Source organism: Phaethon aethereus, assembly GCF_964289735.1.
Source record: "Phaethon aethereus genome assembly, chromosome: 1".
Lineage (NCBI taxonomy): Eukaryota > Metazoa > Chordata > Aves > Phaethontiformes > Phaethontidae > Phaethon > Phaethon aethereus.
In genome coordinates, this window is record NC_138575.1 from 93,942,494 (window position 1) to 93,967,983 (window position 25,490).

Below are 25,490 nucleotides of genomic sequence, written 5' to 3' on the forward strand. Positions count from 1 at the left end.
AAATAGTACAAAAATGAAAGTGTACTTTTATGTGTATATTCACAAACATCCACAATGAATGATAGCTTTTAGAGCTCCAAGAAATATGTGACAGTTAAAGTTACTTCTTTTATACAAGAGCTAAAATTCCGTTTTTCAGCGTAAGAGTGAACCACTAAAACTGGCAGAGGTCAGAATAGGTTTCCTCCACACACAGGAGGTACAGGTACAGGTACAACTGAAAAATACATAATGTGGAAATTTTTCTGGGTTTTTTTTGGTAAATTGCTCTGAAGAACATTGTGCTAGTCAGTGTGTCACATACAATGATCATGTCAGTGACCCAGTGATCTGAGTCTTATTCTAGCTGAGGAAAGACCCAGCTGGGTTCTCTTGTCTTTTCCACACTGGGATTAACAAAGCAGATAGTAGCCCAGACAGAACAAGTTCTCAAAAGGGAATAAGTGCAAATTTAACCTCATCCAACCTCCTTTATTCTGTCTATTAAAAAAGCCAGGAACTCTTGAAATGTTGGTACGTTGAAAATATGACATTACATCTAAATAAGCTGTTCAAACATGCTGCACTTGAAAAGATGTTTAGAAGTTAAACTTGATTTATGCCCTGAATTAGAGGGCTGCATCACTCAGAGTAACATGAAAACATTGCAGTGCTAGGAACTGCAATGGCAAAAAAGGCTGCAAGTCTATTACATGTGACTGCTTTTCTAAATCCTGTTCCAGGTAGCTACAAGTCAACACTCCTTCTTATTCCACAGTAAGGAAATTTCAATCCATTTTTATTTCCTTCTGTGCAGAGATTACCTCTAAAAGCTACCACTCCATCTTCACTAGACATTTGCTGACCAGCAGCAGTTGCTCCATTACCACACTTCCTTGATTTTTAATCCTAGAGCCAGTTTGTCTGTAGACAAAAATGTATAAATTTGCTTCCCAAGAGCATAAAGAGAGGATCTTATCCACCTTAGAGCCTGTAGTCCCTGTGGTGAAGGCAGCTGGGAAGAGGTTATTTATCTTCCAGCACTGAAAATCTGCAATCCCTACCATGGGCTTGACCCTCTTAGTGTCTTAAGGAGCATCCATCACTCAGCTTCAATTCAGGTCACCTCAAGTAGTCCCACTCTCCTCCATTTCAGCAATATTCTTCACAGTTTGGCTTGCAATAAGAAATGAGGCAAAACAGAAGACCACCTCCACTCACTTCTGTGTGTCTTAGACGCACCAGTTACAAAGTCCATACCACCCAGAACAGAGAGTTCAGCTCTTACCTGTCCTGCTTTCTCTCTCTTTCTCAGGCCGAAGCTGAGGTAGATGCTCATCTGAGACACCGGCATTTATGCAGAGCTAATATAGCAATAGCAAGGGGGTCAAAGGTCCTGCTTTGTTTCCCCATTTGCTCTTTTGCAAGCAGATCCAGCTCAGTGGGACAGGCCAAGAAGCTGTGGAGAACTCTGGACCTGTTATTGAGATTTGGTAATGGAGGGTCAGTCTGACCTGAGCCTAAGAGACGTGGAAGGCAGCTCCTGGGTCACTGAGTCCCCTTCAGGCCACCATGTCATAGAGGCCCCTTTCATAAGTTGACCAAATTCCACATTAACAGTAGCTAGAGCTGGGCTGAATTTTGTTCCCACTGTTCCTGTGGGAAGACCTGTGCTGTAACCTCGCTGCTCTGACAGTTGGAATTTATTGGAGGCTAATGCACCCATTTGTATTTTACCCTCCATTTCCAACAAGTGCATTAACCAAATGGTGCACAGGGGTAAGCGTGCACCCCTCTCACATTTCTTCTTTCCCCATGTCCAAGCCTTTTTGCATGGGCTGACAAGATGGGCATACATGTGAGCCAGCTTCCAAAACTTGCCCAGGGAAAACGTCCAGCTCTGGGGCCACAAGCAGAGGAAAGACATGGACCTGCTGGAGTGGGTCCAGAGGAGGGCCGTGAAAATGAGCAGAGGGGTGGAACACCTCTCTGATGGAGAAACTGAGATGGTTGGGGTTGTTCAGCCTGGAGAACGGAAAGCTCTGGGGAGACCTTACTGCAGCCTTCCAGTACTTAAAGCGGGCTTATAAACAAAGACAGAGAAAGACTTTTTTACCAAGGTCTGTAGTGACAGGAAAAGGGGAAAGTTTTAAACTGAAAGAGGGTTGATTCAGATTGGATACAAGGAAGACATTCTTTATGACGAGGGTGGGGAGACGCTGGCACAGGCTGACCAGAGAAGTTGTGTACACCCTATCATTGGAAGTGTTCAAGGTCAGGCTGGCTGGGACTTTGAGCAACCTGATCTAGTGGAAGATGTCCCTGCCCAAGGCAGGGGCAGTGTGGATGAAACGATCTTTAAAGGTCCCTTCCAACCCAAATCATTCTATAACTTCTCCCCAGGCTCCCTGGGGACCTGGTCCCAGACAGAAAGTGACTGCATTGCCACCGTAGGGCATGTTTTCCCCTAGCTCAAGTTCCAAGTGCCTGTTGGGTCTTCAGTCAGGCCAACCATCTGTATTTGGCCCATGCAACCACTGAGTAGCAGGGGGAAGAGGCAGAAAGAAAGGATGCAACACTGAGCTACAAAGGGCATTGGCTAAGGGAAATGGGGAAGACACAAGGCATAAATTAAGCCTACTCTGTGAGACCCCAACAGACTTCTGTTCTTATGTCAGCCACTTATTTATTAGGTGACTGTCACATGTGGAAAATGTGAAAAGCTCAACCAGCATATTAATTTATCAACCAAACAAAATTTTCTAGAAGACTTTTCTTCTCACAGAGCTCAGAGTACTTCGGAGCCAAACAGTAAGTGTTCTTGTTTTACAGACATAGTAGTCAAGTCAGCGATTGCTACAGTGGATCACATCATTAAAGAGGGCTGCCAATGGTTTCCCAGATATTTTTCCACTCTGTTGGTGAATATTTATTCAAATTATCTTCCTTCTTAGAAAAACAAAGAAAACATCTCGTGAAATGCAAAGAACAAAAAAAGTCCCCCACACAAGCAAACCATTTTGCATTTTTGTCCAAAAAACAACAAGAAATTCTTACTAATGTGTAACAAGTTTAATTTCAGAAGAACAGACAATTCTCAGCTCCACTTCTGGTACAAACACTAAAAAGCAATTTATGATGTAGGAAGAACACACAACAGCAACTGGTTTAAAGTTCTCTTATATTTTAATTATACATTTGACAGTCACTGAAGAGAATCTACACATTTACCATCTGGTTTTACAGCTGGAGTAATATTCAGAAGACCAGTGCAAGGCACATTATAGGCATTAAACTTAGCAGAAATAGCAATGAGCTGTCATTACTTGTGGGGGTTAATTTAATATAACCTCAAGTGTCATCTCTCTCCTATGTCAGGTCGACAAATGGAAGTCTCTAACTATATTAAGCGGGTGTTTTAAACTGATGTGCTGCTGGAGGTAGTAACACAGAGGGGACTTAGCTGCCTATTGAATAATACATACTGCTGAAGAGCTTTGCATTGTGGTTGTTATCACACAAGGTAACTCCCCCCTCCGAAGTTAGCCCAACTTTAGCTAGTGCTATCATGAATACAATCCTAGAGATAGCAACTGGGCATTTCAGCACTTTCTACTGCCAAATTGGCACTTGCCAAGACCAGATCAATGATTGCACAAGAAGCAGCCCTTGCCCTCCATTCCTGGAACGGTATTCCAGAATGGCAGGGCACTCTGCAAATAAGCAAGAAAGCCAGATATTGCAAGTCCTTTCTTAATCAAGGAAAAATTACATGATTTTTTTATCTCTCATGAATCTCTGGTGTGAGGTGGAAGGCAGCTGACAAGAGCAGCACGGGTGTCCTTATCTGTCCCATGTGGCATGGTTACTTACTCATTACATTATTATATTAAATTAGGGTAACTCCAGTGGCTATCAAGGCACTTTATCTGAGACAGAAAATTCATTCTTGGGAGTAAGGTATGTTCCTTCAACTGCATGACAGGAAGAACAAAAGTCTAGAATGGCAATAACTCCCAAATGTGAAACATATTCAGCATTTTTCATCACAAATGGGCTGATATACAAACATCAGTTCTTTGGAATGGCTGAAAAATTAAGCATGAATAAATTACAACCCAGAAAGAACGAAACTAGGCTATTTCATACTATTATTTATTTCAGTGTGCAGCATTTGAGCTGCTTTATTCTCTCTCTCTTTTAAAATGTCAAAGACCCTGTAATCTTACTGGAAAAAAAGAGTCCACATAGCATTGTGCTGTGCTGTCACAATGGCTTTCATTTATAGCCAGTTAAAAACAGAAATAAGCATTCAAAGCAGAGCCTACTTCCTTCCCACTTTTCTGTCTGCTTGCGGTTGTAAGCATGCATATATAGATTTCCCTTGTAATTATTTCACAGCCCACCAACTGGTGGTTTATGAACCGCAGTGGTCTGTGGACCAGTAAACCTGGTACCATTTCTGCCTCCCTGCTGGATAACCTAATTATTTCTGTCACAATTTAAGAAGTTACAGAATTAAGTGAGAGACACAATCAATTTTCCCTAGTTTTGTTTAATGTTTCTATAAATATGAACAAAGTGACTGAAGAAGAGCTCAACTATGATAAAGACAAAACTCTACAGACTTCACACAGCACAAATTGTGCAAATTCACACAATCTACAATTAGTCACCTTAGCTCAATTATGGGGACTAGAGGAACAATTAAAGATGGAGGGCTCCTTCACAGAATTTAGATAAAAAAGCACCACCTCTGCAGTTAGTGTGCTCATACTACAACAGCAAGCTTCAGCAACCTGAACGTGAAGGAAAATGAACTCTTTCCCATGCTATCATCTTGGGATCCCAAGTGATGTCTCAATAGCCTCTTACTCTTGATGGAGAAAAGGGCAGCCCTTCCCTGAAACCCGGACATTTGGGTTGGGTCAAGATGACAGGAAGAAGCAGCTGTCCTGAATGATATATGGACCTATTGGACACATGAGGAGAGAGTCAAATTCCAAGCCACTAATTCAGCTTTCAAGGGGAGAATCTGCAGAGCCCTGGGTACTAGTTGCCAGTGGGCAAGGCTAAAGTCAAAACAGGATGCTAGTTTTGGAAGAAGGAGCCCCGTATTACTTTGTTATTGCAGTCACTATAAACTCCTCTTAACTAAAAAAAACTTAGCCCATCATAGATGATGGGATGCAAAAAACCCTCAGCATGTCATAAATATGAATAAAAATGATTCACAGCCAGTGACTGAGAACCAGATTCAAGAGTGATACTGGCTTTGCAAGTTCTGCGAACACACTTAGCTCCCTGTATTTCAGATGTAACTCATTGATCAGTTCACATCATTCACAGTTTGGGTCTAATGCAGACAAGGACTACGCTTAATACAGCCTTCCTTTCTTGAATTCAAACTTTGGAGTTGGTCTTTTAACTCTTTTAGCTCTGTTTTGTGCTGGCCATCAACTGTTGGCAAACAGCCCCTCTGTCTTCAAAAAGTAGGCCGCGGTTCTGAAACAGAGTCAACCTGAGAAGCTAGTGGGTCCTCCTGCTTCATCTCCATACACAGTAATTAGAAATAAGCACTGTCAGCCAAGAAATTGTAGAGCACTCTCTGTAGTAGCCTTTGGTTGACCAGCAACTGCATTGGATATCCAACTAGGAGTATCTGCTCCAAGTGTGATGTTTCCCATCATTATTCAAAGAAAATAAAAAAAGGAAGCGGGCAAAGTGAAAGTCTGTCCAAGTCAGTCTTCCAAGAGAAAGTATAAGAACATCAGTAACTGGGAGATTAAAGAACAAATAGTAACAAGTGTCCCATGCAGCACTGGTTGGGAAATAAGCTAGGCAATACAGTCATTGATACTGGCCAATCTCTAGTGCCTCTGGGTTACAAAATAATTCACAAGATGCTCCAAAAGCTCCTTGCCAACAGTTGAGTCTCTTGAATCCAAGAAGTGCCTTTGGCAAGCCAGTTGCCTGTGGAAGCAGACAGCATCCAGAGAACCTCTCTTTTTCCAGCACATTTTAAATTAAAACAGTGGATGGAATCACATCAAGGAGAAATGGCAAGTTGTTCTCCTTCACAACTGGTCTCAAAGCGTACAGAAATTCTGTGTTCTAGTTGCAGGTAAGAGATGAGATGCACCGCATATGCAGAGTTGGTACAAATGTCAGGGTAAAGATCAAGGACAATAGTAAAAATGGTGACTGTAAGACTTCTTCAGAGCCTTTATCCCACCCTATGTGTAAGATACATGGCACAGAGAGAAAAGGGAGAATATAAAATGCATGAAAAAGAGTACATGGCTTAGGAAAGATATATCCACCAAAGTCATGCTTCCTAGAGTTGAAAGAAATTCAACTGTGTGAGGGACAGTAGTCGTACCTTGCTCAGTCTCTGTAGGGACAGCCAAACCTTGGTAAATTTTAAGTTTACAAATAAATTCAGGTCTGGGTTAAAGGCTAGAACAAGTATCTTCTAAGGCACTAAGGACTAAGCTTAAAGTAGGGCAGGTTGTTTCAGTCAGTAGAGGGTGGATAAGCTGGCAATTTGCAGATGTGCTAAGTGAGCCCTTATTAAGGCAGTCAAACATCCTTCCAACATTGTGATTCTTCTGTCTGGGGCTTACTGGGGACAAAAGGAAGCAACTGGCCCAATTATGCTGAGCAGCCAGGCAGAAGCAGCAAACATTACACATTGTGAAGCACAACAGAGAGCCTTAGAAAGGAGATGCTGTGCCTCCCTACACCAGACTCCCAAGGGACCGGATCAGATGACCTCCAGAGACCTCTTCCAACCTAAATTATTCTACTCTGCTGTGACTTTACAGCTCTCTGATCATTGGAGCCATTCTCCAGTTACTGGTGTGCAAAGGACAAGCATTCTACGGATTGAGCTCCTTGCAGTGCCAGGGCACCAAACAAAAACAACTGGTATCTCTTTTTAAAGATTGGGAATATACTGTTTACTAAAAATAATCTGCTGTTTCCAACAGAATGTCTTTAATGGACCACAAGAATAAAAATGGGTTATGTATTGCTTTCATGGTCACTAGACAGATTCTTCAGATTTACAAGTCTAAGGGGAAGCTGCTTCATCTGTTTTTTTGCTTGTTGTCAGTTCAATCAAAAGCAGCCATCCCAACCTATAGTAGAAAAGCTAAGAGGACTCCTGTGTGAATCTTGGTTCTTTCAGTACTGGCATTAAATGACTAGGCTTCTTCCACTGTGGGAACTTCCTCTGTCCTGCAAGAGAAAAGAAAAGATTCAGGAACAAAGAAGGATGAATGGAAATCATAGGTATTCGTACCTGCTCTGAGCACCATAACAAAACTATTCATACATACACACATCCCAGCTGGGATTAGAACTGCACTTCCTTCTAAAACTCAGAAAGGAAAATGGTAATGTGCAAAATACAGCCCTTTGAGAAGACTCCCATGTGGTGAAATTCTACATATATGTGATATGGGACACTTAACATTTTTTTATTTTAAAAAAACTTCCATTTTTTAAGGGGAATACACTGTCTAACTTGGAGACTAGCAACTGGAGATTAAGCTTTTCACACTTAGGTTGCTACATGAAATCTAGTCCCATTGTAAACTGACAAGATGAGCTGTGAACTGCCCATATAATGCATGTTCAGTTCTCAGGAGTCCCAACAAGTGAGCCATCCTCTTCCACTTGTCCTGGAGGATCATACATTTCTCACCTTTATAGCCCCCCATGCTCTTTAAGCCTATTTCATGTAGCTTTAGACATCTTACCTGGATGCTTTCCCATAAGAACCATCTCAAAAATATCACCAAGATACTATAAAAATTAAATGTTGGAGATCAATAATAGGAGAATAATGCACATGTTAAAAGAAATCAGAAGTAAACCAACACCAGAGAGGGTGGTGATACTCAGTACTGCTGCCTACTCTTGAAGTTCCTCCTCCCCAGGCAGTGCCAGGAGAATAGCTATTCTAACACCAACACACACATCGAGCCCCAAATGCCTCTAGGTGAAAGCAGGAGTGAGAGGGTATAACATGTCACCTGGTGTGGGACATGATAGGGGACCTACTTTTTTTTTGCCCCTGAACACACTATAGCCATGCAACACATGTCTGAAGGCAGAGAACTCAGCAGCCTCTTCATAACCAAGCTGCACAAGGCACCAAGTGCTCCTTGCCCTTCATTTGAAAGGCAACAGGCTGCAGAAAATAACACACACTCTCTCCACAAACCACCCCCTTCCCTTAGATGGGAAAGCAAAAAGGCAGCTGACTCACCGACCGTGGCCCTGCACTGCCTTTGTGCTTCTTTTCCTGACCTGGGATGATTTCTAATGAGCGATAACTGGGGGGTTTATCTTCTGGCCACTCCCGAGACCGGTGCTGCCGCCTGCGGTTTGTTGCTGGGGGACGGACTTGCTCTTCTGAGGAGCTCCACGATCCCCGGCAAGAAGGGGGAGAGTAGCTGTGCCGCCGCTGACCTGAGTTATTGCTCCTCCTGGTGTGCTGCTGGTAGTCTCGCCTTCCTGCAGGCTCCTGTCTCCAGCCATGATGGTGGCTGGAACGCTCCTTGGCCTCCTCCGGATAGAAACTGCAGCTGCTGCTGCTGCTCTTGCCCCTATCAGCCTGGCGTTGGGGTGACACCTCCCGTCTGGAGTGCTGGGGCCTGCCATTGAACCCACCTGTCCTCTGCCTCTGAGGATGGTCCTCTCGCTGTCTGTCCCAGGGCTCCCGACTGTAGCTGGAATGAGAATCCCCACTGGAAGGCAAGGGCCACCTCCGGTTTTCCCTCCTGTCCTCTACTGCAGAGTCCCAGGTTCTGGGGGTGCGGGCAGCTCTCTGTGGCCGTGAGGAGTTGCTGCTCCCATGAATGGAGGAGATGTGATCAGCAAGAGGAGGTGGCATGATCTCAGAGCCCAGGGAGGACAGCAAGCTGGGCTGCACAGCCTGCCGCTGGTGGGAAGGTGGCCGGAGCTGTGACGTGTTCAGGTTTTGGATTTCAGACTCCAGATAGTCCAAAACACCCTTGTTAGGGGAAAGCTGAGCTTGTGGCTGCACCAGTGGAAGACTGTTCTGCAGAGACACATCTAAGGATAAAAGCACAGGATAACACAGCAAAGTCAAAGAGAAACAATAAAAAGCACGCCCTTCTGCACTAATGATCCTGGCTGAGTCCCTTTTGAGCCTCTCTTCTGCTCCTCCTCACTGCAAGAGCTGCGCAAGTCTCAAGCACCACAACCAGCACATCCAGACCACACAATGTAAGGTGCAAAGAGCAGTAACTAGGAGGTTGCAGCATGATCTGTGTTTTGGGCAGCACAGAGGGAAGAAATCAAAATCATCCAGCACACCTGGAAATACAGTTCATATATTTAGAGAGGAACTTTTTTTTCTGCAGCATTGATGCCAAATTTTATTTAAAAAAAAAAAAAAAAAATCAGAGAAAGTTCATAGTGTTTCCTCTTACATCTCACTGAACTGGAAGAAATATGAGCCAATACTGCAAGAGAGAAGGAAATTTTTTTATATATGCACATACACACACATGTATGTGTAGATATAAGTAGCAAACGGAAAAGTTTCTTCACTAGGAGGCTGATCCAGCTCTGGAACAGTTACCCAGAGAAGTCATGGAATCTCCATCCTTGCAGGTTTCCAAGACTCGGCTGCACAAAGCCACAGCCAATGTGACCAAGGTTGGTGACAGTCCTGCTTTGAGCAAGAGGTAGGACTAGATGACCTTAGAGATCCCTTCTACCCAACATCTCTAAAAAGCTGACCTGAAACAAATTTAATGGAAATTTAAGCACAGGAGATCCAAGGACTGTGGAAACACAGGCTAAGAAACTGCCTGAGGAACTTACTTGCCCATTTTCTGCCAGCATGCACATGGATTTCCTTGAGAAGACACACTGTAGTCTGTCTTAAATCATGGTGTCTCAGTCACCAGATCTTCCTAAGGAAAACTGGTGCCTTGGCTAGGAAAAATGCTAACTGTAGACTTAACTAGCGGGCTAAAAAAGTATATAACTTGAACATCTTGAATCTAGCATTGAAGATGTTTGCAAACTATTTCTTCAAACAACAGTTAAGACTCAGACACAGTGTAAATCTGTGACTGCTATATAGTGATGAAAAGCTTATTTCAGATGAAAAATACGTTATATATATTTGAGAAGACATTATGTTGAATTCCCCTATTTTCCTTGGGTGATTAAATAATATTACCAGCAATAAGTTATTTTATTACTTATCTCTCTAGGACTTCAGAGACTCCATCTTCCCTCCTCCATTAAAGTTATAAATAAATACCACTAATACAAGCAATTTTGGGGTAGAACAACTGGAAAATTCTTCCTGGCTCAGTAAAGTCTCCTTCGTTTTTTGCTGCATGCAGGCTAGATCTATTGCACAGAAGGCAGTTTGCCCTTAATCATTTGAAGACTAGATATTTGATAAGAACTCAAACAAATTGCACCTGACTTGTCATGTCAATTTTGGCTATAAGGAGTTGACCGTGACCAGCACAGCAGAACAAAGAGACAGTACCCTCCTCTACCACATGAAGTGAGATAAGCTGGGTATATTTACCCTGCAGTCGCTGGGGGGTAGCACAGATATACCTTAGTTAGGATTAAACTACTTCACCCAGCACGGAGCCTAGCAAGACACTTAAGATGGATAGGCTGTACTTATCCACCCAGGCAAGTCTATAGTACGCTGCAGATGTACCAGAGTTGTCATGCCAGGACATCCTTCTCTCTTTGTAGTAGAGAGGCTAAAGCCTCACTGCTGAACATCCCGGAGAAGTTACCTGTGTTTCATCCTGATTTCCTTCTGAAATGACGCCCATGGTCTCACCTTGTTGCAGCAGAGGGTTCAGCTGGTAAGAGGAAAGTTGTGAGTTCCTGTCGCCACCTCCGTAGAACATGTTGGGTGACATCCAAGGTGCAAGTGCCTGCGCCTGCTTCATGAACCGATGCCGTTCCAGTACTGTAAAAGAAGAAGAACGCTTACAGCAGCTATCCAGGGAGCACAGCTTGCACGCCACATACCATTTTGCTTGATAGACTTTGGATGTGATCAGATACAGGAAATTCACAGAATGAAAAGCTCTCTCCGCCCTATGACAGAGCTAAAACAGAGCACAGCAAATTCCAATATGAAGTTGTACAGCTTCAAAAAGATACCTAAAACAGAAGAAAAGGGTTACTGCCTGACATTCAGGGTACAGTTCCAGCAACTGGGAACAAATGGCACTATGATTAAGTACACAGCACATAAGAAAATGCAAGACTTCTGTCATTATGAGTGCAGTTGCAGAAAGGTGGGAAATAATGTTTCATACAACAAGACATACCACAAAACTCTTTTCTCTCTCTCAAAACTCTTTCAGCTCATCATTGCTCCCTTCCCCTTTTGGCTTTGATTTTACAGCTAAACGAGACCTTTTTTTAACACCTTCATGTATGATCTGGACAGAGCCTATTTTCCACACCATACTCCATCATTTCCTCTCTGTTCCACAGATAGGGCACTCAGAGATGCATTGTCCAGCTTCTTCTTTCCAGTCTTTCAATCACTCTTACTGTGTCTCTCTGTAATTTACCTCAGCATGACTGCTAAAATTAATCCCTTAGGACAGTGTGGTCAAACTGGTGAGCAAACTACATTTCTTGTTCTCAACAGCAAAGTCCAGGTGTGCTAAAAGGGCAAACCTAGTGGAAATTTCTCTCCCTCGCTGCTTTTCCACTACTAACTCCAGACTCCTACTCGTAGGGTCAGGCTCCAATTCCACTTCAATTTATTCAGCACTTCCATCTCAGCTCCTCTATACAGACATCCTCACCATCCCTGTCTTCAAAACCATCACTCCTTGCAGCTTCTGTTTTTGGGAATACCTAAAAACATCTTACAGAAACTTATTCCTTCTACCAGAGACAATCAAAACTGTTTTACAAGCAAGAAAATTCTGCAAGCCCCAGACCTTACAAAGCCTGACTCTGCATGGTTTGTCTGTCATTACTGGGTGAAGCTTTTCTGCAATGGGACCTTTGCAAAATTTCTCTTATGTGGCTTCTCTGGAGTTTCAGAAGTGGCAGGCTTTTACTGCAGCCTTTTCTCTGGTCAGGCATGAACAGGATGTTCCTGGCTATACAGGAGACAGAGAGGAACATAATTGCCTTTGAGACTTTTACCCCTCTAATAAATCTGGCTGAAGTTGGCTCATGAAATTAAAAGCTATTGGAAGGAAAGAGATAGGGGATAGACAGACAAGTTGACTGCATAAGCCTTGCTTCTTTAAGAAACCAGGCTACAACTAAGCTCCAATTAATTCTGTCCCCTGGGTTCATCTGCAGCCGGCAGTATTTAGACTGCACACTCTTTGGGACTAAGCTCTCCATTTCAGGTAGCACTCCAGTTGTTAGACATGTCCTCCTCTAGCTGTTTCACTGAATTTAGACAGACCACCACTGGCAGTGAAACAAGGACTGACCACACCTCTCAGTACATCCTCCCCTTTCCCTACAGTTCATGCAGCTCCACATCATTCTCCACACCAAACTCCTTCCCCCTCCCCAGCCTAGCTCCAACCAGAGAGAACTACAAAGCTGGAAACTTCAGGGTTTTTAATCCTAATACTCTAATTTTTCTTACAGCTCTATGGCCTGAGGTAGCAACTTTCAAGCATTTTATGTCAAACTTGCTTCATTATTTTTTCCCCAGGGGATTTTCCTGCAGTTCAGGTTTCAAACTTGGAGGAAGAGGGAAAGAGGGAAATGAAAAAGGATAAAAAGAAGGGAAAGGCCTTATCTGTTCCTCTCCTGTTCCTCCAGCTACCACCTTGGAAATGTCCTAGAATCTGCTGAGTGCACATCCCTGGGTTTTGACCACAGTCTTTGCCTGAGGAGTGAAGGCCCCACAGCTGCAGGCACACCTACTTAGGGTTCCCCTTTTTAGGGTATGCAGGCAGTCATGAGGACCAAAGTTATCCTGTCCCTGTAATTCTCTGATCTATTCCTACAGCTGAACAAATGCAGAATTACCCTTGGACTTCCTTCACTACCTTCATTCTCTTTTCCTTCCCCAGATACTTTGCCTTCCAGTTTGAATACGATATATATAGAACACTGAACTCAGTACTCTGGTTCTCCACCTGCAAAATGGAAATAAGGTTACAGATCTCTTTTTAAAGTGAACATATTTATCTGAGGAAGGTCAGATTCACCCTAGTGCCAAAACGTATACCTGCTATAAAACTTTGACAGAATGTCATGCTGTTCCGTCCACTTACTCCCTGCTGAGGAAGGTTGTTCTTCACCTTTGACAGACTTTACAGCTACTGGGCCAATTATCCAATTATAAAAAAAAGGGTATTTTCCAACTAGTCAGACCCAGGTGCAAGTATATCCTATTTTGCACCAATTCATCAGTGGAAGAAGTCTACAGTAGAAAAGGAACTAATAGGAACAGAAGGTGGTCATATGTATATTTACCCTGGTGGGCTTTTCTCAGAGCTTTCCATGGGGAATGTAATTGGATTGCTCCGGAGGCATATTTAAGATTTCTGTACGCCAATTCTGAATTACTCAAACAATGCACTTCTTTTATTACTGGGTTCAAAATCATGTTCATTAATGACCCGACTTAAAATACCCAGAATTTCCTTGCCGCAATGGCATCTATTCAGCAGATCGAGGCTACCCTCTAGTGGCAAATAATTGGGAAGAAATCATCCATACTCCGCTCACACTGTAACTCCTAAGACTCAGTTGAGGATTTCTGCCTTCTCTTCAGCTGTATGGAACTGTTATTCCTCAGGACTGTTTTTTAAGATGCTCCCTGTATCTATCTTCTTGTGGTTTTTAAAACCTCCGGTTCATTTCTTGGAGTGCAAAAATATAAGTCAGAGGCTGAATGAAGTGAAGAGAAGGTGCGCTAGAGGAATGGAGCAGGCACAAGGATCCCTTGCAAAAATGGATAAAGAGGGCAGGCAGCTGGGATGGAAATTACAGCCACAGAATCCAGCAGTCAGTCAAGGAGGCTGGACTTGTATGTACCTTCTCTCATGAGCAGCAAGAGGTTTTGGGAACCCCGCAAGAATCCCTCCTACCTATCCTCAACGGGAGGCAGGAAAGACAACAGCAGCAGTCTGGAGTGTGCTATCATCTTCTACAGCACAGAAAAACAAAAAGGAGCTCACACATATTCTGAATCTCTTTTTTGATGAGAACTAGGAAGTCTGGAGGTGTGAGTCTTTCATCTCCATCACCTCTCTCTCCCTTCATGGAAACTACTGTTTCTGCCAAATTTTCATAGCCTCCTCAACACCACACATTTTATTTGACAGCCTGTGTTTTGTTTTGTTTTTAGCAATAAGAGGGATGCTCTGTTTGCTCTTTGCAGGGGCTAAGCAAATTAAGCTTAAATCTAAAACTCTCACAGCTTACTAACACCCAAGGTATACCAAATAGCTCTTTTACAGGTAAAGTGAAACCAGAAACACAGCGCCTTGTTCATAAATCCTCTCCTTGTAGCATCTGGGGAAGAACCTGATGATTTCAGTGACAAATTAATGTATTTGTTGCATTTTGTTCCTGTCAGATTGTGTAAACTGCAGCGGGGCTAGTCCACCTTGCATTGCTATTAAATCTCAGTTACAGGAACACAGAGGTGATGTAACCTTAGTAGCCAAAATTCAAATGGTGGCCTTATGAAGAGAACAGGCTCTGGCTGCAGAATTTTTATTACTGCTAAAAATGACACACAACAATATTTCTCTTGACCCTCAAAACCTCAGAATGCATTTGCATGGTTGACCACCAAGGGAGACCATCTTTGTCCTCACTTCCTTCCCCAAAGAAAAACAAACAACAGCTTTTTCTTGTGGAAGGAGCAGCTCTGAAAATAATATGAAGATAGAAAATTCCAATTTTTACATTTACATTTTTTTACATTTTACATTTTTACATTTTCTCTACTTCTTAGAGAAACACACTTGAAGGTTAGGCCAGTTTGGAGAGTAGTACCAAAGCACTTGCTTGCCTTCCTCACTGCACAGGCATATGAACCACAAGACATGGAAGAAAAGTCCTGAGCTACTCATACAAGGGAGCTGATTGTGCCCTGGATGACATGAGAGAAGTTGGTAGCAAGGTGTGAGTAAGGAGGAACTTCTGAAAGTAGGACACAGAGGAGCAAGATGGGCTCCATGTATCCTAGCTTGCCGCCTCTAATAAGCTGGTCACAGAGTTCACATTTGGCCAAAGAAATGTCTCAGTCTATATGGACACTGAATTGAAGGGAGAAAGTGGAGATCAGCAAGCTCCCAGTCAAGCTCTTGTCTTGACAGAAGCCATGAATGGACACACATTTGCATCAACCTTACCTTCCTCATTACAGCAGCATCGGGTTGGGCAACAGACACATGGGACATGGCAGCAGCAGTACTGGGGGCAGCACTGGCACCAGCATACTCCAATTAGCAGAAGGAGGAGGAGGCCACCGAGAATAATGAGGAGTACTGTGAGCCAGTCTATGGGAAAAATGGAGAGAGAAAAAGGTTCCTGACGTACCTGGGCATAGTTAGTTACTGAGCACTTCTCCACTGCTGGAGACATCTTGGGGTGAGGAGGAAAAGAACAGGAGATATCTGCCACCCAGGCAACAAACCACAGGCACTTACGGAGAACAATCAGCTTAACTTCTTTGTCTGCATCACCTGAAGTATCTCCTGGTGCTTCCACAGTGCAGTAGTACACGCCATGGTCCCACCACATGACCTCACTGATGACAAGGTCTGCCCCTGTGGGAGAAGGACTGGGAAGTCAGTGGGCTATTTGGGACTGACAGACAGTACTTTCAGGCCCCACTCCATGAGGGCCCTCTGCCTGCAGGTGACATAGAGTACTGCATCTCCCTGCTTCCCAGGCATAGCCATCACTTTCAAAGAATCCCATTTGAATCCACTGAGAACTCCTGTAAATAGCATTATCTGCCAGTTCCTTTTTTCTCTGGGTTGCTGGAAGGCAACACTACTTAGAAGCGGGACTAGTTCTGCGTGGAGTGAACCACGCATGCTCCTGGGTGATGGGTGTTAACAGATACCAGCTGCTGCCAACTGCAAACCCTACTGGTTTTGGAACACAGATCACTGTCCCCGTTAGGCCAGCCATCCCAATAACTCTTCTGGCAGTAGCAGCAGCTATTGCTGAAGGGACAGCAAGGAACATATAACACACCTGGAAAATTATGCAGTACTTCTTAGAAGAAAGAACTGTTTTCTAGCCTCTGGGCTCCTCAGCTTACTTTTGTGCGCTTCAGCAAAATGCTCAGGCATCCTCAGCTCAGCCTTAGCTTGTAGTGCCTTCAACACCCTCAGGCCAGCTACAGACAGAGCCCTTTGCAGCTCTTATTCCATTGCCATATACCTCACAGAATATGTAAGCTACAGATGATGTTAGCCATGTTTATGCTTCTCTTCACTTAGTAGGCCCAGCTATTGCATAGTTACCGAGTTCACTACTTGCCTGGGAGGTCAAGTCACTTACGGTTCTGAATGGTGATCTTTCGCTGCTGGTAGTCGATACCCAGCACAGGCTCCTTCTGCCCATATTTCTGTATGACAATGCGCACCTTTCGCTGGCTGTCATTGCAGTCATCAGATGGGTCCTGGCCAAGAGCTAAGCCAGCCTGGTATGCTACAAACACATCATCAAATAAGATGCCAAAAGTTATTTCAGAGAACCAATTTCTATCCCCTTGTGAGCAGCAGAGAAACTCTTGAATGTATGTGTGTATTTGCTTTGGTTTAGCAATACAAAGCATGGCTTCAAACCAGCAAGGACAAGTTGCTTTGGAGTACTCAAAAGCAAACAGAGGTAGAGCCATAGGAATGGCAGAGATTTTGAGAATGCAGGAGCTGCAGAGGAGATGCCTCCTGTACTCACAACTGAAAGAACAACAGTAGAAAGAAGCTAATGGTGGTAGGCTGGAGGGCAGCTCCCAATATGAAGATAAACTGCAAGGAAAAAAAGTCACAGAACTTCCAGGAGTACTGGAACTAAAACAAAAATATGTTTATTTACCAAACAAAATCTCCAGACATACATGAACCACTGTAGGGATTGTCTCCCTTTCCCTCCTATATCCCATTAGATGTTGTGGAACTCATAAAGACAGAAAATAATCCATCATCTGATTCCAGCTAAGGATTATGTGTAGAGACACCTAACGGAATGACAAGAGGCAATTTCTGTGCAACACTCTTATGACAGACTCACAAGATAAACTAACATTGAATTGCCAGGTATTTGGGAGCTAAGATTTGGGGAGACAACTGATACAGTCAGCATTGTCTGTAAAGGGCTTGTGATGAAGAGAGGAGAGGACAAAGCTCATCAAAGGGTCCTCCATTGTTATATCTACAACAGATCATGAAAAGCAGACCCAGCTAAGCAAACACTGTGACCTTCATGCTTTCTGTTCCTGTTGGGGGCTCTTAGCTTGAGCTTGGGCTCTACTGATCCCAGCATAATGTCAGTGCTTTGAGCAGTGCTTGTCAACTAGGCTGTAGAGCACTTGGTAACATGCCTACCCAACCCATCCAGACTGCATAAAGGAGAGTTTGGGCACCAAGACACTAAACAAGTCCAGGCTCCCCACTCTGAGCTCAGTCTTAAGTGTGCAGTTAAGCTAAGGTTGGCCAGCCTAAACATAACTGCAGGTTTTATAGAGAAGAGAGAATAGTTCAGCTGGAAGGGACCTACAGTGGTCATCTAGTCCCACTGCCTGACCACTTTGGAGCTGACCAAAAGTTAAAGCATATTATTAAAGGCATTGTCCAAATGCTTTTTAAAGAGTGACAGACCACCTCTCTAGGAAGGCTCTTCCATCGTTTGACCACTCTCTCTTTAAATAGTTCCTAGTGTCAAGTCTGAACCTCCCCGACACAGCTTTGAACCATTCCCACACGTCATACCACTGGATAAAAGGGAGAAGAGCTCAGCACCTCCCTCTTCACATCCTCTCCTCAGGAAGCTGTGGAGAGCAATGAGGTCACCCCTCAGCCTCCTTTTTTCCAAATTAGACAAGCCCAAACTCCTTAGCCGCTCCTCACAGGACATGCCTTCCAGCCCTTTCACCAACTTTGTTGCCCTCCTCTGGAGGCATTCAAGTACCTTAAGATCCTTCTTAAATTGTGGGGCCCAGAACTGCACACAGTACTCAATGTGAGGCTGCACCAGTGCTAAATACATAAATACAGTGGGATCATCACCTCTTTTGACCGGCTGGCTATATTGTGTTTGATGTACCCCAGGATGCAGTTTGCATACCATCTTAAGAACCATCTTAAACACTCCTGAATTGAGATTGCATGCACCAAAATGTCTGCTGCCACCAGTACTAAATGTTATTAGTTAGAAGTCTTTCTGCCCTCCAAAATGCACATTTCTTCTACTTCCTAAAATTAGCAATGCCTGGTCACAGGCATCTAGCTCCAACCATGGGCTCCCCCATGGAATCATAAAGTCCATTTGTTGCCAGGCTCTTGCTTTCAAACATGCTGAAGCATAAGATGGGGCTGCCAAGATTGAAATGTGTCAAACATGGCTGAGCCTCTCTGCCTTCCGAGTTGATGACAAGGAGAACAAATGAGCTGCTTTGACTGGGATTTCTACAACATCATATCATAAAGCCTTGACATTGCAAAGGAGATCACAGACATAACCTGTTTTTCCTTGGAGCTCAGGGAAATGCCACCACTCAACCTGGTTTGAGGGCAGGAAGAGGTCAAAAGCCTGTATTACCCAGAAAGTCCACCTTCCCCTTCCTTTCCATTTGAAGAGGGATTCCTTGGAGGACAAGCCTGACACTTACAGACTGAGTAGTAGTCAAAGATGGGGTCCTTGCAGAAGGATTTGAAGCGCCAAGTCACCACCACGTCCTGCAGCTGAGCTGAGGTGCTATAGTCACACTTGAGGATGACAGTGGCAAATAAGGTGGTATAACGCTCAACATCCTGCACTGTCACCAGGAGGGAGAGGCAACCTGCAAACAAGAACAAAGAAGGCAGTCAACCCACAGGAACAGATTTCACATCACAAATTTCACCTGCACCAGACCAACAACTGGTACATCTCCTCCCTCAGCCTCATCCAGGACCTGCACCTATGGACCTCACCAGCCCCTCTGGTGAAGCCATCCGGAGTTACAAACCCTGGTTAGAACACGAGTCCCATCTTTCCCTGACAGAAGGCAGCCTCAGCCAGCTGCATTGGCCCTCTTTATGGACTGAATTATTTTCTCCAAAGCAACTATTAGTAGCCATTATGTAGCACCTCACCCTGTGTTCACCTTCTGCGTGGGGAAAACTGTCCCTCCAAGCTGAGGGACATAATTCGTTGTGCCCAAAAGCACACAGGATGGGATTGCCTTGTCTTATCATCCTAACCAGAAAAGTTCTGCAGTGCCATCCATTCATATAAACACCAAATGAATTTTATCAAGGTCTCGCTAGGACAGTCATCAGAATGTTATCTAGTGGCGACCAGGATTAAGACAATACAACTTTCGGGCTGTAGCATCACAGTTAATCTGTTTATCGCTACTTCAGAACAGCACACATCAATTACCCTTTTTTTTCTCCTTTTTAATGAAGCTATTGTTATGTATGTTTAAAACTCAACTGTAACAACCTCCACAGCAATTTCTGTCCAAGCAGCTGCAGCCACTGAGGAAGGTTTTACAAAGTCTCTTATAAGCTATGCTTTATTTTAGCTCTATCTTATTTAAACTTTGATAATACAGTAAGTTGTGCTTGTCATTAACAATAGTGAAGTTATCACCAGTTGCCTTTGATAAGGCAATACAAACAGTGTGGAGCGAGTGTAGGATGCCCTGTCTAGAATATACCCTGGAGAACAGGGCAGGGGTTGGAGTGTTATGCTAGTTGCTTCTTAACCAGGGAGTACAATAGCAGGAAAGGAGGGAAGGAAAGGAGGAGGCTGGGAAGGTACCAACTGAAAGGGTCTTCATGAACAAACACTTGATTTTTATCCCATACTCAAAGACTTTCCCCCTACTCAATGTGTTCAGGATGAGAGCAAGGGAACAAGGGACGATGTTGTAACATCTGGATCACAACTGCAACATCATTCTTTCAGCATCCTTTTAGTGTGCGCCTCCACTGTACATTCCAGGCAAATACGAGTTTACTCAGTTTCAACCCAGTGGAAAGCATGCTCCAGAGGTGCAATACTGCCTCAACAAGTAATTTTGCAGTAGGATATTGTCCATGCAGTACTTGCTCAGTTTCTGATTTGAAATAGACTCCTGGTCAGCCAACTCAAAGCACAGGCAGAGCAAATTCATTTGCCTTAAAAATACCACACAAACACAGAGAGGACCAGGGTAAACTCTGAGTCCAAGGCTTTTCTGAAAAATAAAATACACACACATACACTTAAAGGTAGAAATACCAGCAGCTGTGCAAACTGCTAACAAAAACATGGATCTCTAATTTTTACAATTCAAAGCAAGGCAAAGTCAAGACTGATGACAGGTAGTTACAGTGGCTCTTATCTAACTACACTGTAGTTCAATACGGAATCACAGAATACATCTTGTTTCAGCTTTTGTTGTGAAATAGCTGACCCACAGGATCTTACTGCAGTAAATCACATAAACCCAATTCAAAATCCAAACTCTTAAGATTGGCAAAACCTTGATCTCATTGTCTATCAAATGAATTCCTATATGAATTCTGACCTGTTGAGGCTCATGGAAACACAACAGATTTTCCATGGGTTTCCTACAGCAGCATCTCTCAGGCAAGAATAAAATACTCAAAATCACTATGTACTTTCCACTTACAGAAACCAAAGCTCTTTGTGAAAGGGATCCTTTCTCATTACCTCTGTTCTGCAAAAGAGTCAGAGTTGAAAGATAAATCCCTTAGTTTTTTAGAAGAGGTTAAAAACCTATGGTTCCCACTGGAACAGTATGTTTCATACTAACCTCCTCCAAGAAAATTGAAAAGTTGTGAAATAAAGGCTGATTACTAACCTTGGACTGCATTACTCCACTGCATGCTGCTATCCTTCTCATTCTGGTTGGAAAGAACAAATTTGGACACTACCAAGCTAGTAAGTTACCACTACCTCAGGCCTATGGCTTTGCATTGAAGACACTAACCTTCAGAGCCAGTGAAGCCAAGTTTTAGCCGCAGGAACACAGCTGTAAAGCAAGACAGTCAACAAGCATACCTCCGTATCTTTTTGCTTCTTTTACCAGTTCTCTGTGAAAAACTGAACTTTGATATTTAAAGCTAAATAGTCAGCAAACACACAGGCATTAAAGAAGCAAAATGATCACTGTATTTCCTATAGGAGATCAGAAACTATCAGGCAACCTGCAAAGCTCGGCAAAAAGGACTCTGCTTACTGAAGGCCGCTTGTGGATATGGAGGTGAGTTCCTATTTTCCATACAGGCATGTATCTAGCAGGTATGGCAGCACTGTAGCTACACCGGATCCCCAAAGAGGCTGGGGCTGCTGAGCTAGCCAGTAACGGCCGGGGGGGGGGCGCTTGCGACAAGCCAAAGGGGAACCCCTCCATGTTTGTACCCTGTGCTCAGGTCCAAACCAAGCTGGCGGACACGAGCGATACTGGAGGCTGCCAGGAAGCAGGCGGCCACTTCCTCCTAGGAGAGCAGCTAGCCGCACCTTAGGGGTAACGAAACTCCTCTCTGCATGGCTTTCGTGCCGAGCTCGGGAGAGCCCCGCTCTTCCGCCCAGTGGGGACACCAAGGCGCGGGAGGGGGGGGGGGGCAGTGCGGGGGGCGGAAAACGCTCGCCCGGGCCAGGCCACCCCATCCCCTCCCCGCGGGGCCTCCGCCGCTCCCCCGCGCCCCACCAAGCTAACCCGGGGCGAAACCCGAGGGCGCTTCCCGGGCCCCGGTCCCCTGTGCCACACCGGGTGTCCCAGGACGGGGAGGGCCACCGGGAGAAGGCCAGGGTCCCGCCGCCGCCACTCCGGCGCGGCCCCACTCACCGGCCGGCAGCCAGGCCAGCAGCAGCGCCCACCGGCAGCGACCGCGCGAGGCCATGGCGCGGCCTCCTCCGCCCGGCCGGGGACGTCGCGCCGGGCCACCCCGCCGCGCCCACAGGCCCTCCCCTTCCCGTGGCACCTGTCCCAGGGCCGGGCGCTGCCGCCGGCTGCAGTCCCCTCCCTCCGCGGCCCCTCGGCGCCCGCCCGCCCGGCGGCCTCCCTCCCTCCCCCCTCCGCACCTGCACCCTCCGCCGCAAAGCCAGACAAAATACCAGCCGCCAGCTTCAGAAGCTACTTTAAAAGAAAATTATCTCTCTATAGGAAATGTGCGCACAGGTGTACGTGAAGATACGGACACAGATACGAAGCTTCGCCAGAGCTTTGCTGTCTGGGGAAATACGCGTAACTGGCCGGCGCACGGGAGCCCTTGCTTCGTCTTGTGGGCATAAAGTTTTGGGAATTCATTTCATTTTCCCGCTCAGTTTTGAAAGGACCGGAACGAGGGCCAAAAGGGACGTTACTTTAAAAAAAAAATCAACAAAACAAAACACCCACCAGCCCTTCTAATTACGTCGGAATCGGAGCCGTGGTGTGCCTCCCTCAGCCCCGGCCGTTACACCGGGTAAACGGCCGCCGGCAGGTACCAGCCCCCGCCGCTGTCTGACGGACCCTCGCATCACCACACCCCCACGAGCCGGCGCATGCGCGCACCGCCCCCACCGAACTACAGCTCCCGGAGCGCTCTACGCTCCGCGGGACCGGTTGCCTGGAAACGGGTAACGCCGCGATGGAGGCGGCCCCAGGTACGTGGTGGTGGGGAGGGTCAGGGCCCGCTCCGGCCCCACACGGGCCCACATCGCCCCTCGGGGAGTCCGCAGGCCCCCGTGTGTCTCCGCGTCCTGGGCTTGCCCCCGTTAGCCACTCCGCTCCTCATGCACCCGCGGCTCCCCACTGCCGGGGCATCTCCTCACTGTGCCCCCACCGTGTCCTCTCTATAGCACCCTCTCCGTGGCCTCTCTGAGGCTCCCACCCCAGCTCTTCTTGAGAAGCTCCAGGTGTCCCCTGCCTGTCTGCTATCCCCCCCAAAACGGCCTGTCACGGGGAGGTTCTGCCTCGCCAAGGCCTTTTCGCGGTGTCCAGGTGGAAGGCGGCCTTGGAAAAGCATCAGGCCGAGGCAGTGCTGGGCCTGCACCTCTGTGCAAGGCTGGTGCCATCGCCCCTGTGGGCACTGACGTCTGTGTGGGACCAGGCTTCCTTCACAGAGGCAGGAAAAGAAAAGCCTTCATTCGCATGTAGGTGCTTAGCTTAGGAAAAGTGAAATGGGAATGAATGTTCTGCAGCTGAGACGGACCATCCTGAACTTCATTTGAAATGTGGGACCTGTTGGTTTTACTTTACCGTGCGCGAAGCAGTTAATTTTATTCCCTGTTGCATTTGTGGCACTGTTCTCATGTTCATTTTTATGATTTTCCTTTATACTGTAAGTTAATAAGTAACTGTGCTGATGTCACCTGTTCTCCATTTCTGCTTAATAAAAACCTGGTAACTAGCTCTTTTTCACAAGGCAGACTTTAAGAGACTTGAAACTTTTGCTTGCATGAGACAGAGTTAGGACATCTGGATCATACAGAGGACTACTTTAGTTGTAAGGTTGGAAATCAGAGCTAGGTTTTATTTCTCCTAATTTTATAGGAAATTATTTTGAATGTGTGCAACATAGTAACAGTGAGGTTCTAAGCAGGGCTCTCCTGTCCACTTCTTTTCTCTCTGATGGCATGAAAAACAAGACAATGGGGCTACAGTAAAGTTGATGTGTCTAGATACTGCTTTGTAGATTTATCCTTGCTGTCTCAGTCTCTGACCAGTAAATATTTTATATGCTTAACCTTAATTGCTGTGAGACCTGATATTTTCTGTTATCCTTGTTCTCAAGTCTTCTGGGTATCGTAAGAGAGACAGCAATATTCTTTATTACAAAAAATTATTTCCTTGTGATTTTGGGTTGATTGCCTAAAACCGAGTCTTATTACTAATTTTGTCATAATCCTCACTGATAATAATGCACAGACAGCACTGGATAGCTATACCTGATTTACACTTTGTGATGTTTTCCTTTGTGTATACAAGCACTGAAAGACTTCAAATTTTTTTGAATGAAAGTAAGCGTTGCAAAACTCTGCTGCTTGCACATGTTGCACTCAGCAACAGCCCAGTGAATTGCTGATATACTCTGATGTGGTCTGAAGGCTGAAAGGAATGCTTGGAGAGTTGTTCAATGGCATGCTCCTTTTCATAAAGAAATGGAAGACTTGGAAAAAACTGCTGAGGAGTCTGTATCTGAAGATGAGTTAAACAAACAGGACTTGGCAGATGGGATGAAAATCCAACACACCCAAAGCAGAGCCTTGAAGAAGATGCCTCAGCCAGGAACAGATGATTAGTATGTAATTCCTCATGGCAGACACGCCTCATGATAGCAAACGTTGCAGTCATCACTTTAGGCCACTGTTACCCCCAGGACAGAAAGATAGCAGTGTAGCCTGTAAGACTTAAAGTACGGTGCTAAGAAGTCAGGACTGGAAGCAATAAAGCAAAACGAAGTCCTGGGATGAAATGAGTTCCTTCACATGGAATAAAGACATGTAAAGGAATAACACACAATACAATCTCTCCTGAAGTAAAGAACAAGTGACTTTTTTTTTTTCCAAAGCCCACCAGTGGCCAAAGCTTTTCTACAAAAAATTGCACATTTTGGAGTGAACCAAAAAATGAAATTCTGCAGAAGTAACAGTGTAGTGATGAGTTTTTAATATCTTGCTTATTACTGGTACTAATAGCACTGCAGTTAGGTTCTGTAGTAATAGTTTCCTATTTCTACATATCCTGAATTAGTGGACAAAACTGATTAACACTTTTGTAGATGTAAAAGTTGGGGTGAGATAGGTGATGTCTTTTAAGCACAGTCACACAGTTAAAGGTGAGGCAGAGACAGCTTAAAATAATAACTACCAGATATGTTCAGTTTCTAAAGTAAAACTGTAGGCTGCATTTTGATCATTATTTAATTTGATGCATTTTATGCTGTTGAAGTGTCAGTCATGGTATTTATGAAGGCAAGCACTGCATTTATTAGGTTTACACATTTGAGTTTTTTTTTCTGGAAAGAGGAAAAATGTAGGATGACAAAATACAAAGAAAGTGGTGTCATCTCAGTGAATTTGTTTACGTCTTACCAAATGAACACCTATTTGATTTAATTATCCTGTATTTTTGAATAAATGAGACAATTGTTTGAGATGAGAAATCTCTTAATGAAATTTACTGAGAATTTTTGAGAAGCTCCTATATGTAAGGATTCTGTGTGGCATCAAAATTACAACGAAACATCTTAGTTTTGAAATAAGTGAAAGAATACTTCACTCCTGAGTGAGTTCTTAGTTAAACACTGGAAATGATGTGG

At 44.7% G+C, this 25,490-nt stretch overlaps 2 protein-coding genes across 2 annotated transcripts in view; one reads left to right on the forward strand and one right to left on the reverse strand.

Moving 5' to 3' along the window:
- Positions 1 to 7,179: 7,179 nt before the first annotated feature.
- On the reverse strand, positions 7,180 to 22,311 carry ILDR1 (immunoglobulin like domain containing receptor 1; the record flags this gene model as incomplete). Its single annotated transcript, XM_082002461.1, has 8 exons — positions 22,034 to 22,311; positions 18,860 to 19,030; positions 16,531 to 16,680; positions 15,666 to 15,785; positions 15,369 to 15,515; positions 10,841 to 10,972; positions 8,258 to 9,066; positions 7,180 to 7,221 (listed from the first exon to the last, which is right to left on the reverse strand). The coding sequence occupies exons 1-8, from the start codon at positions 22,086 to 22,088 to the stop codon at positions 7,180 to 7,182; spliced, it is 1,626 nt and encodes a 541-aa protein (XP_081858587.1). The 5' UTR covers positions 22,089 to 22,311.
- A 43-nt stretch (positions 22,312 to 22,354) lies between these two features.
- Positions 22,355 to 25,490, forward strand: part of CFAP44 (cilia and flagella associated protein 44) — a gene marked incomplete at both ends in the record, with an annotated part of 48,847 nt that continues 45,711 nt past the window's right edge. Inside the window, 3 exon segments of the mRNA XM_082005566.1 lie at positions 22,355 to 22,416; positions 22,615 to 22,792; positions 22,794 to 22,833. Of these exon segments, the coding sequence (XP_081861692.1) occupies positions 22,355 to 22,416; positions 22,615 to 22,792; positions 22,794 to 22,833 (280 nt within the window).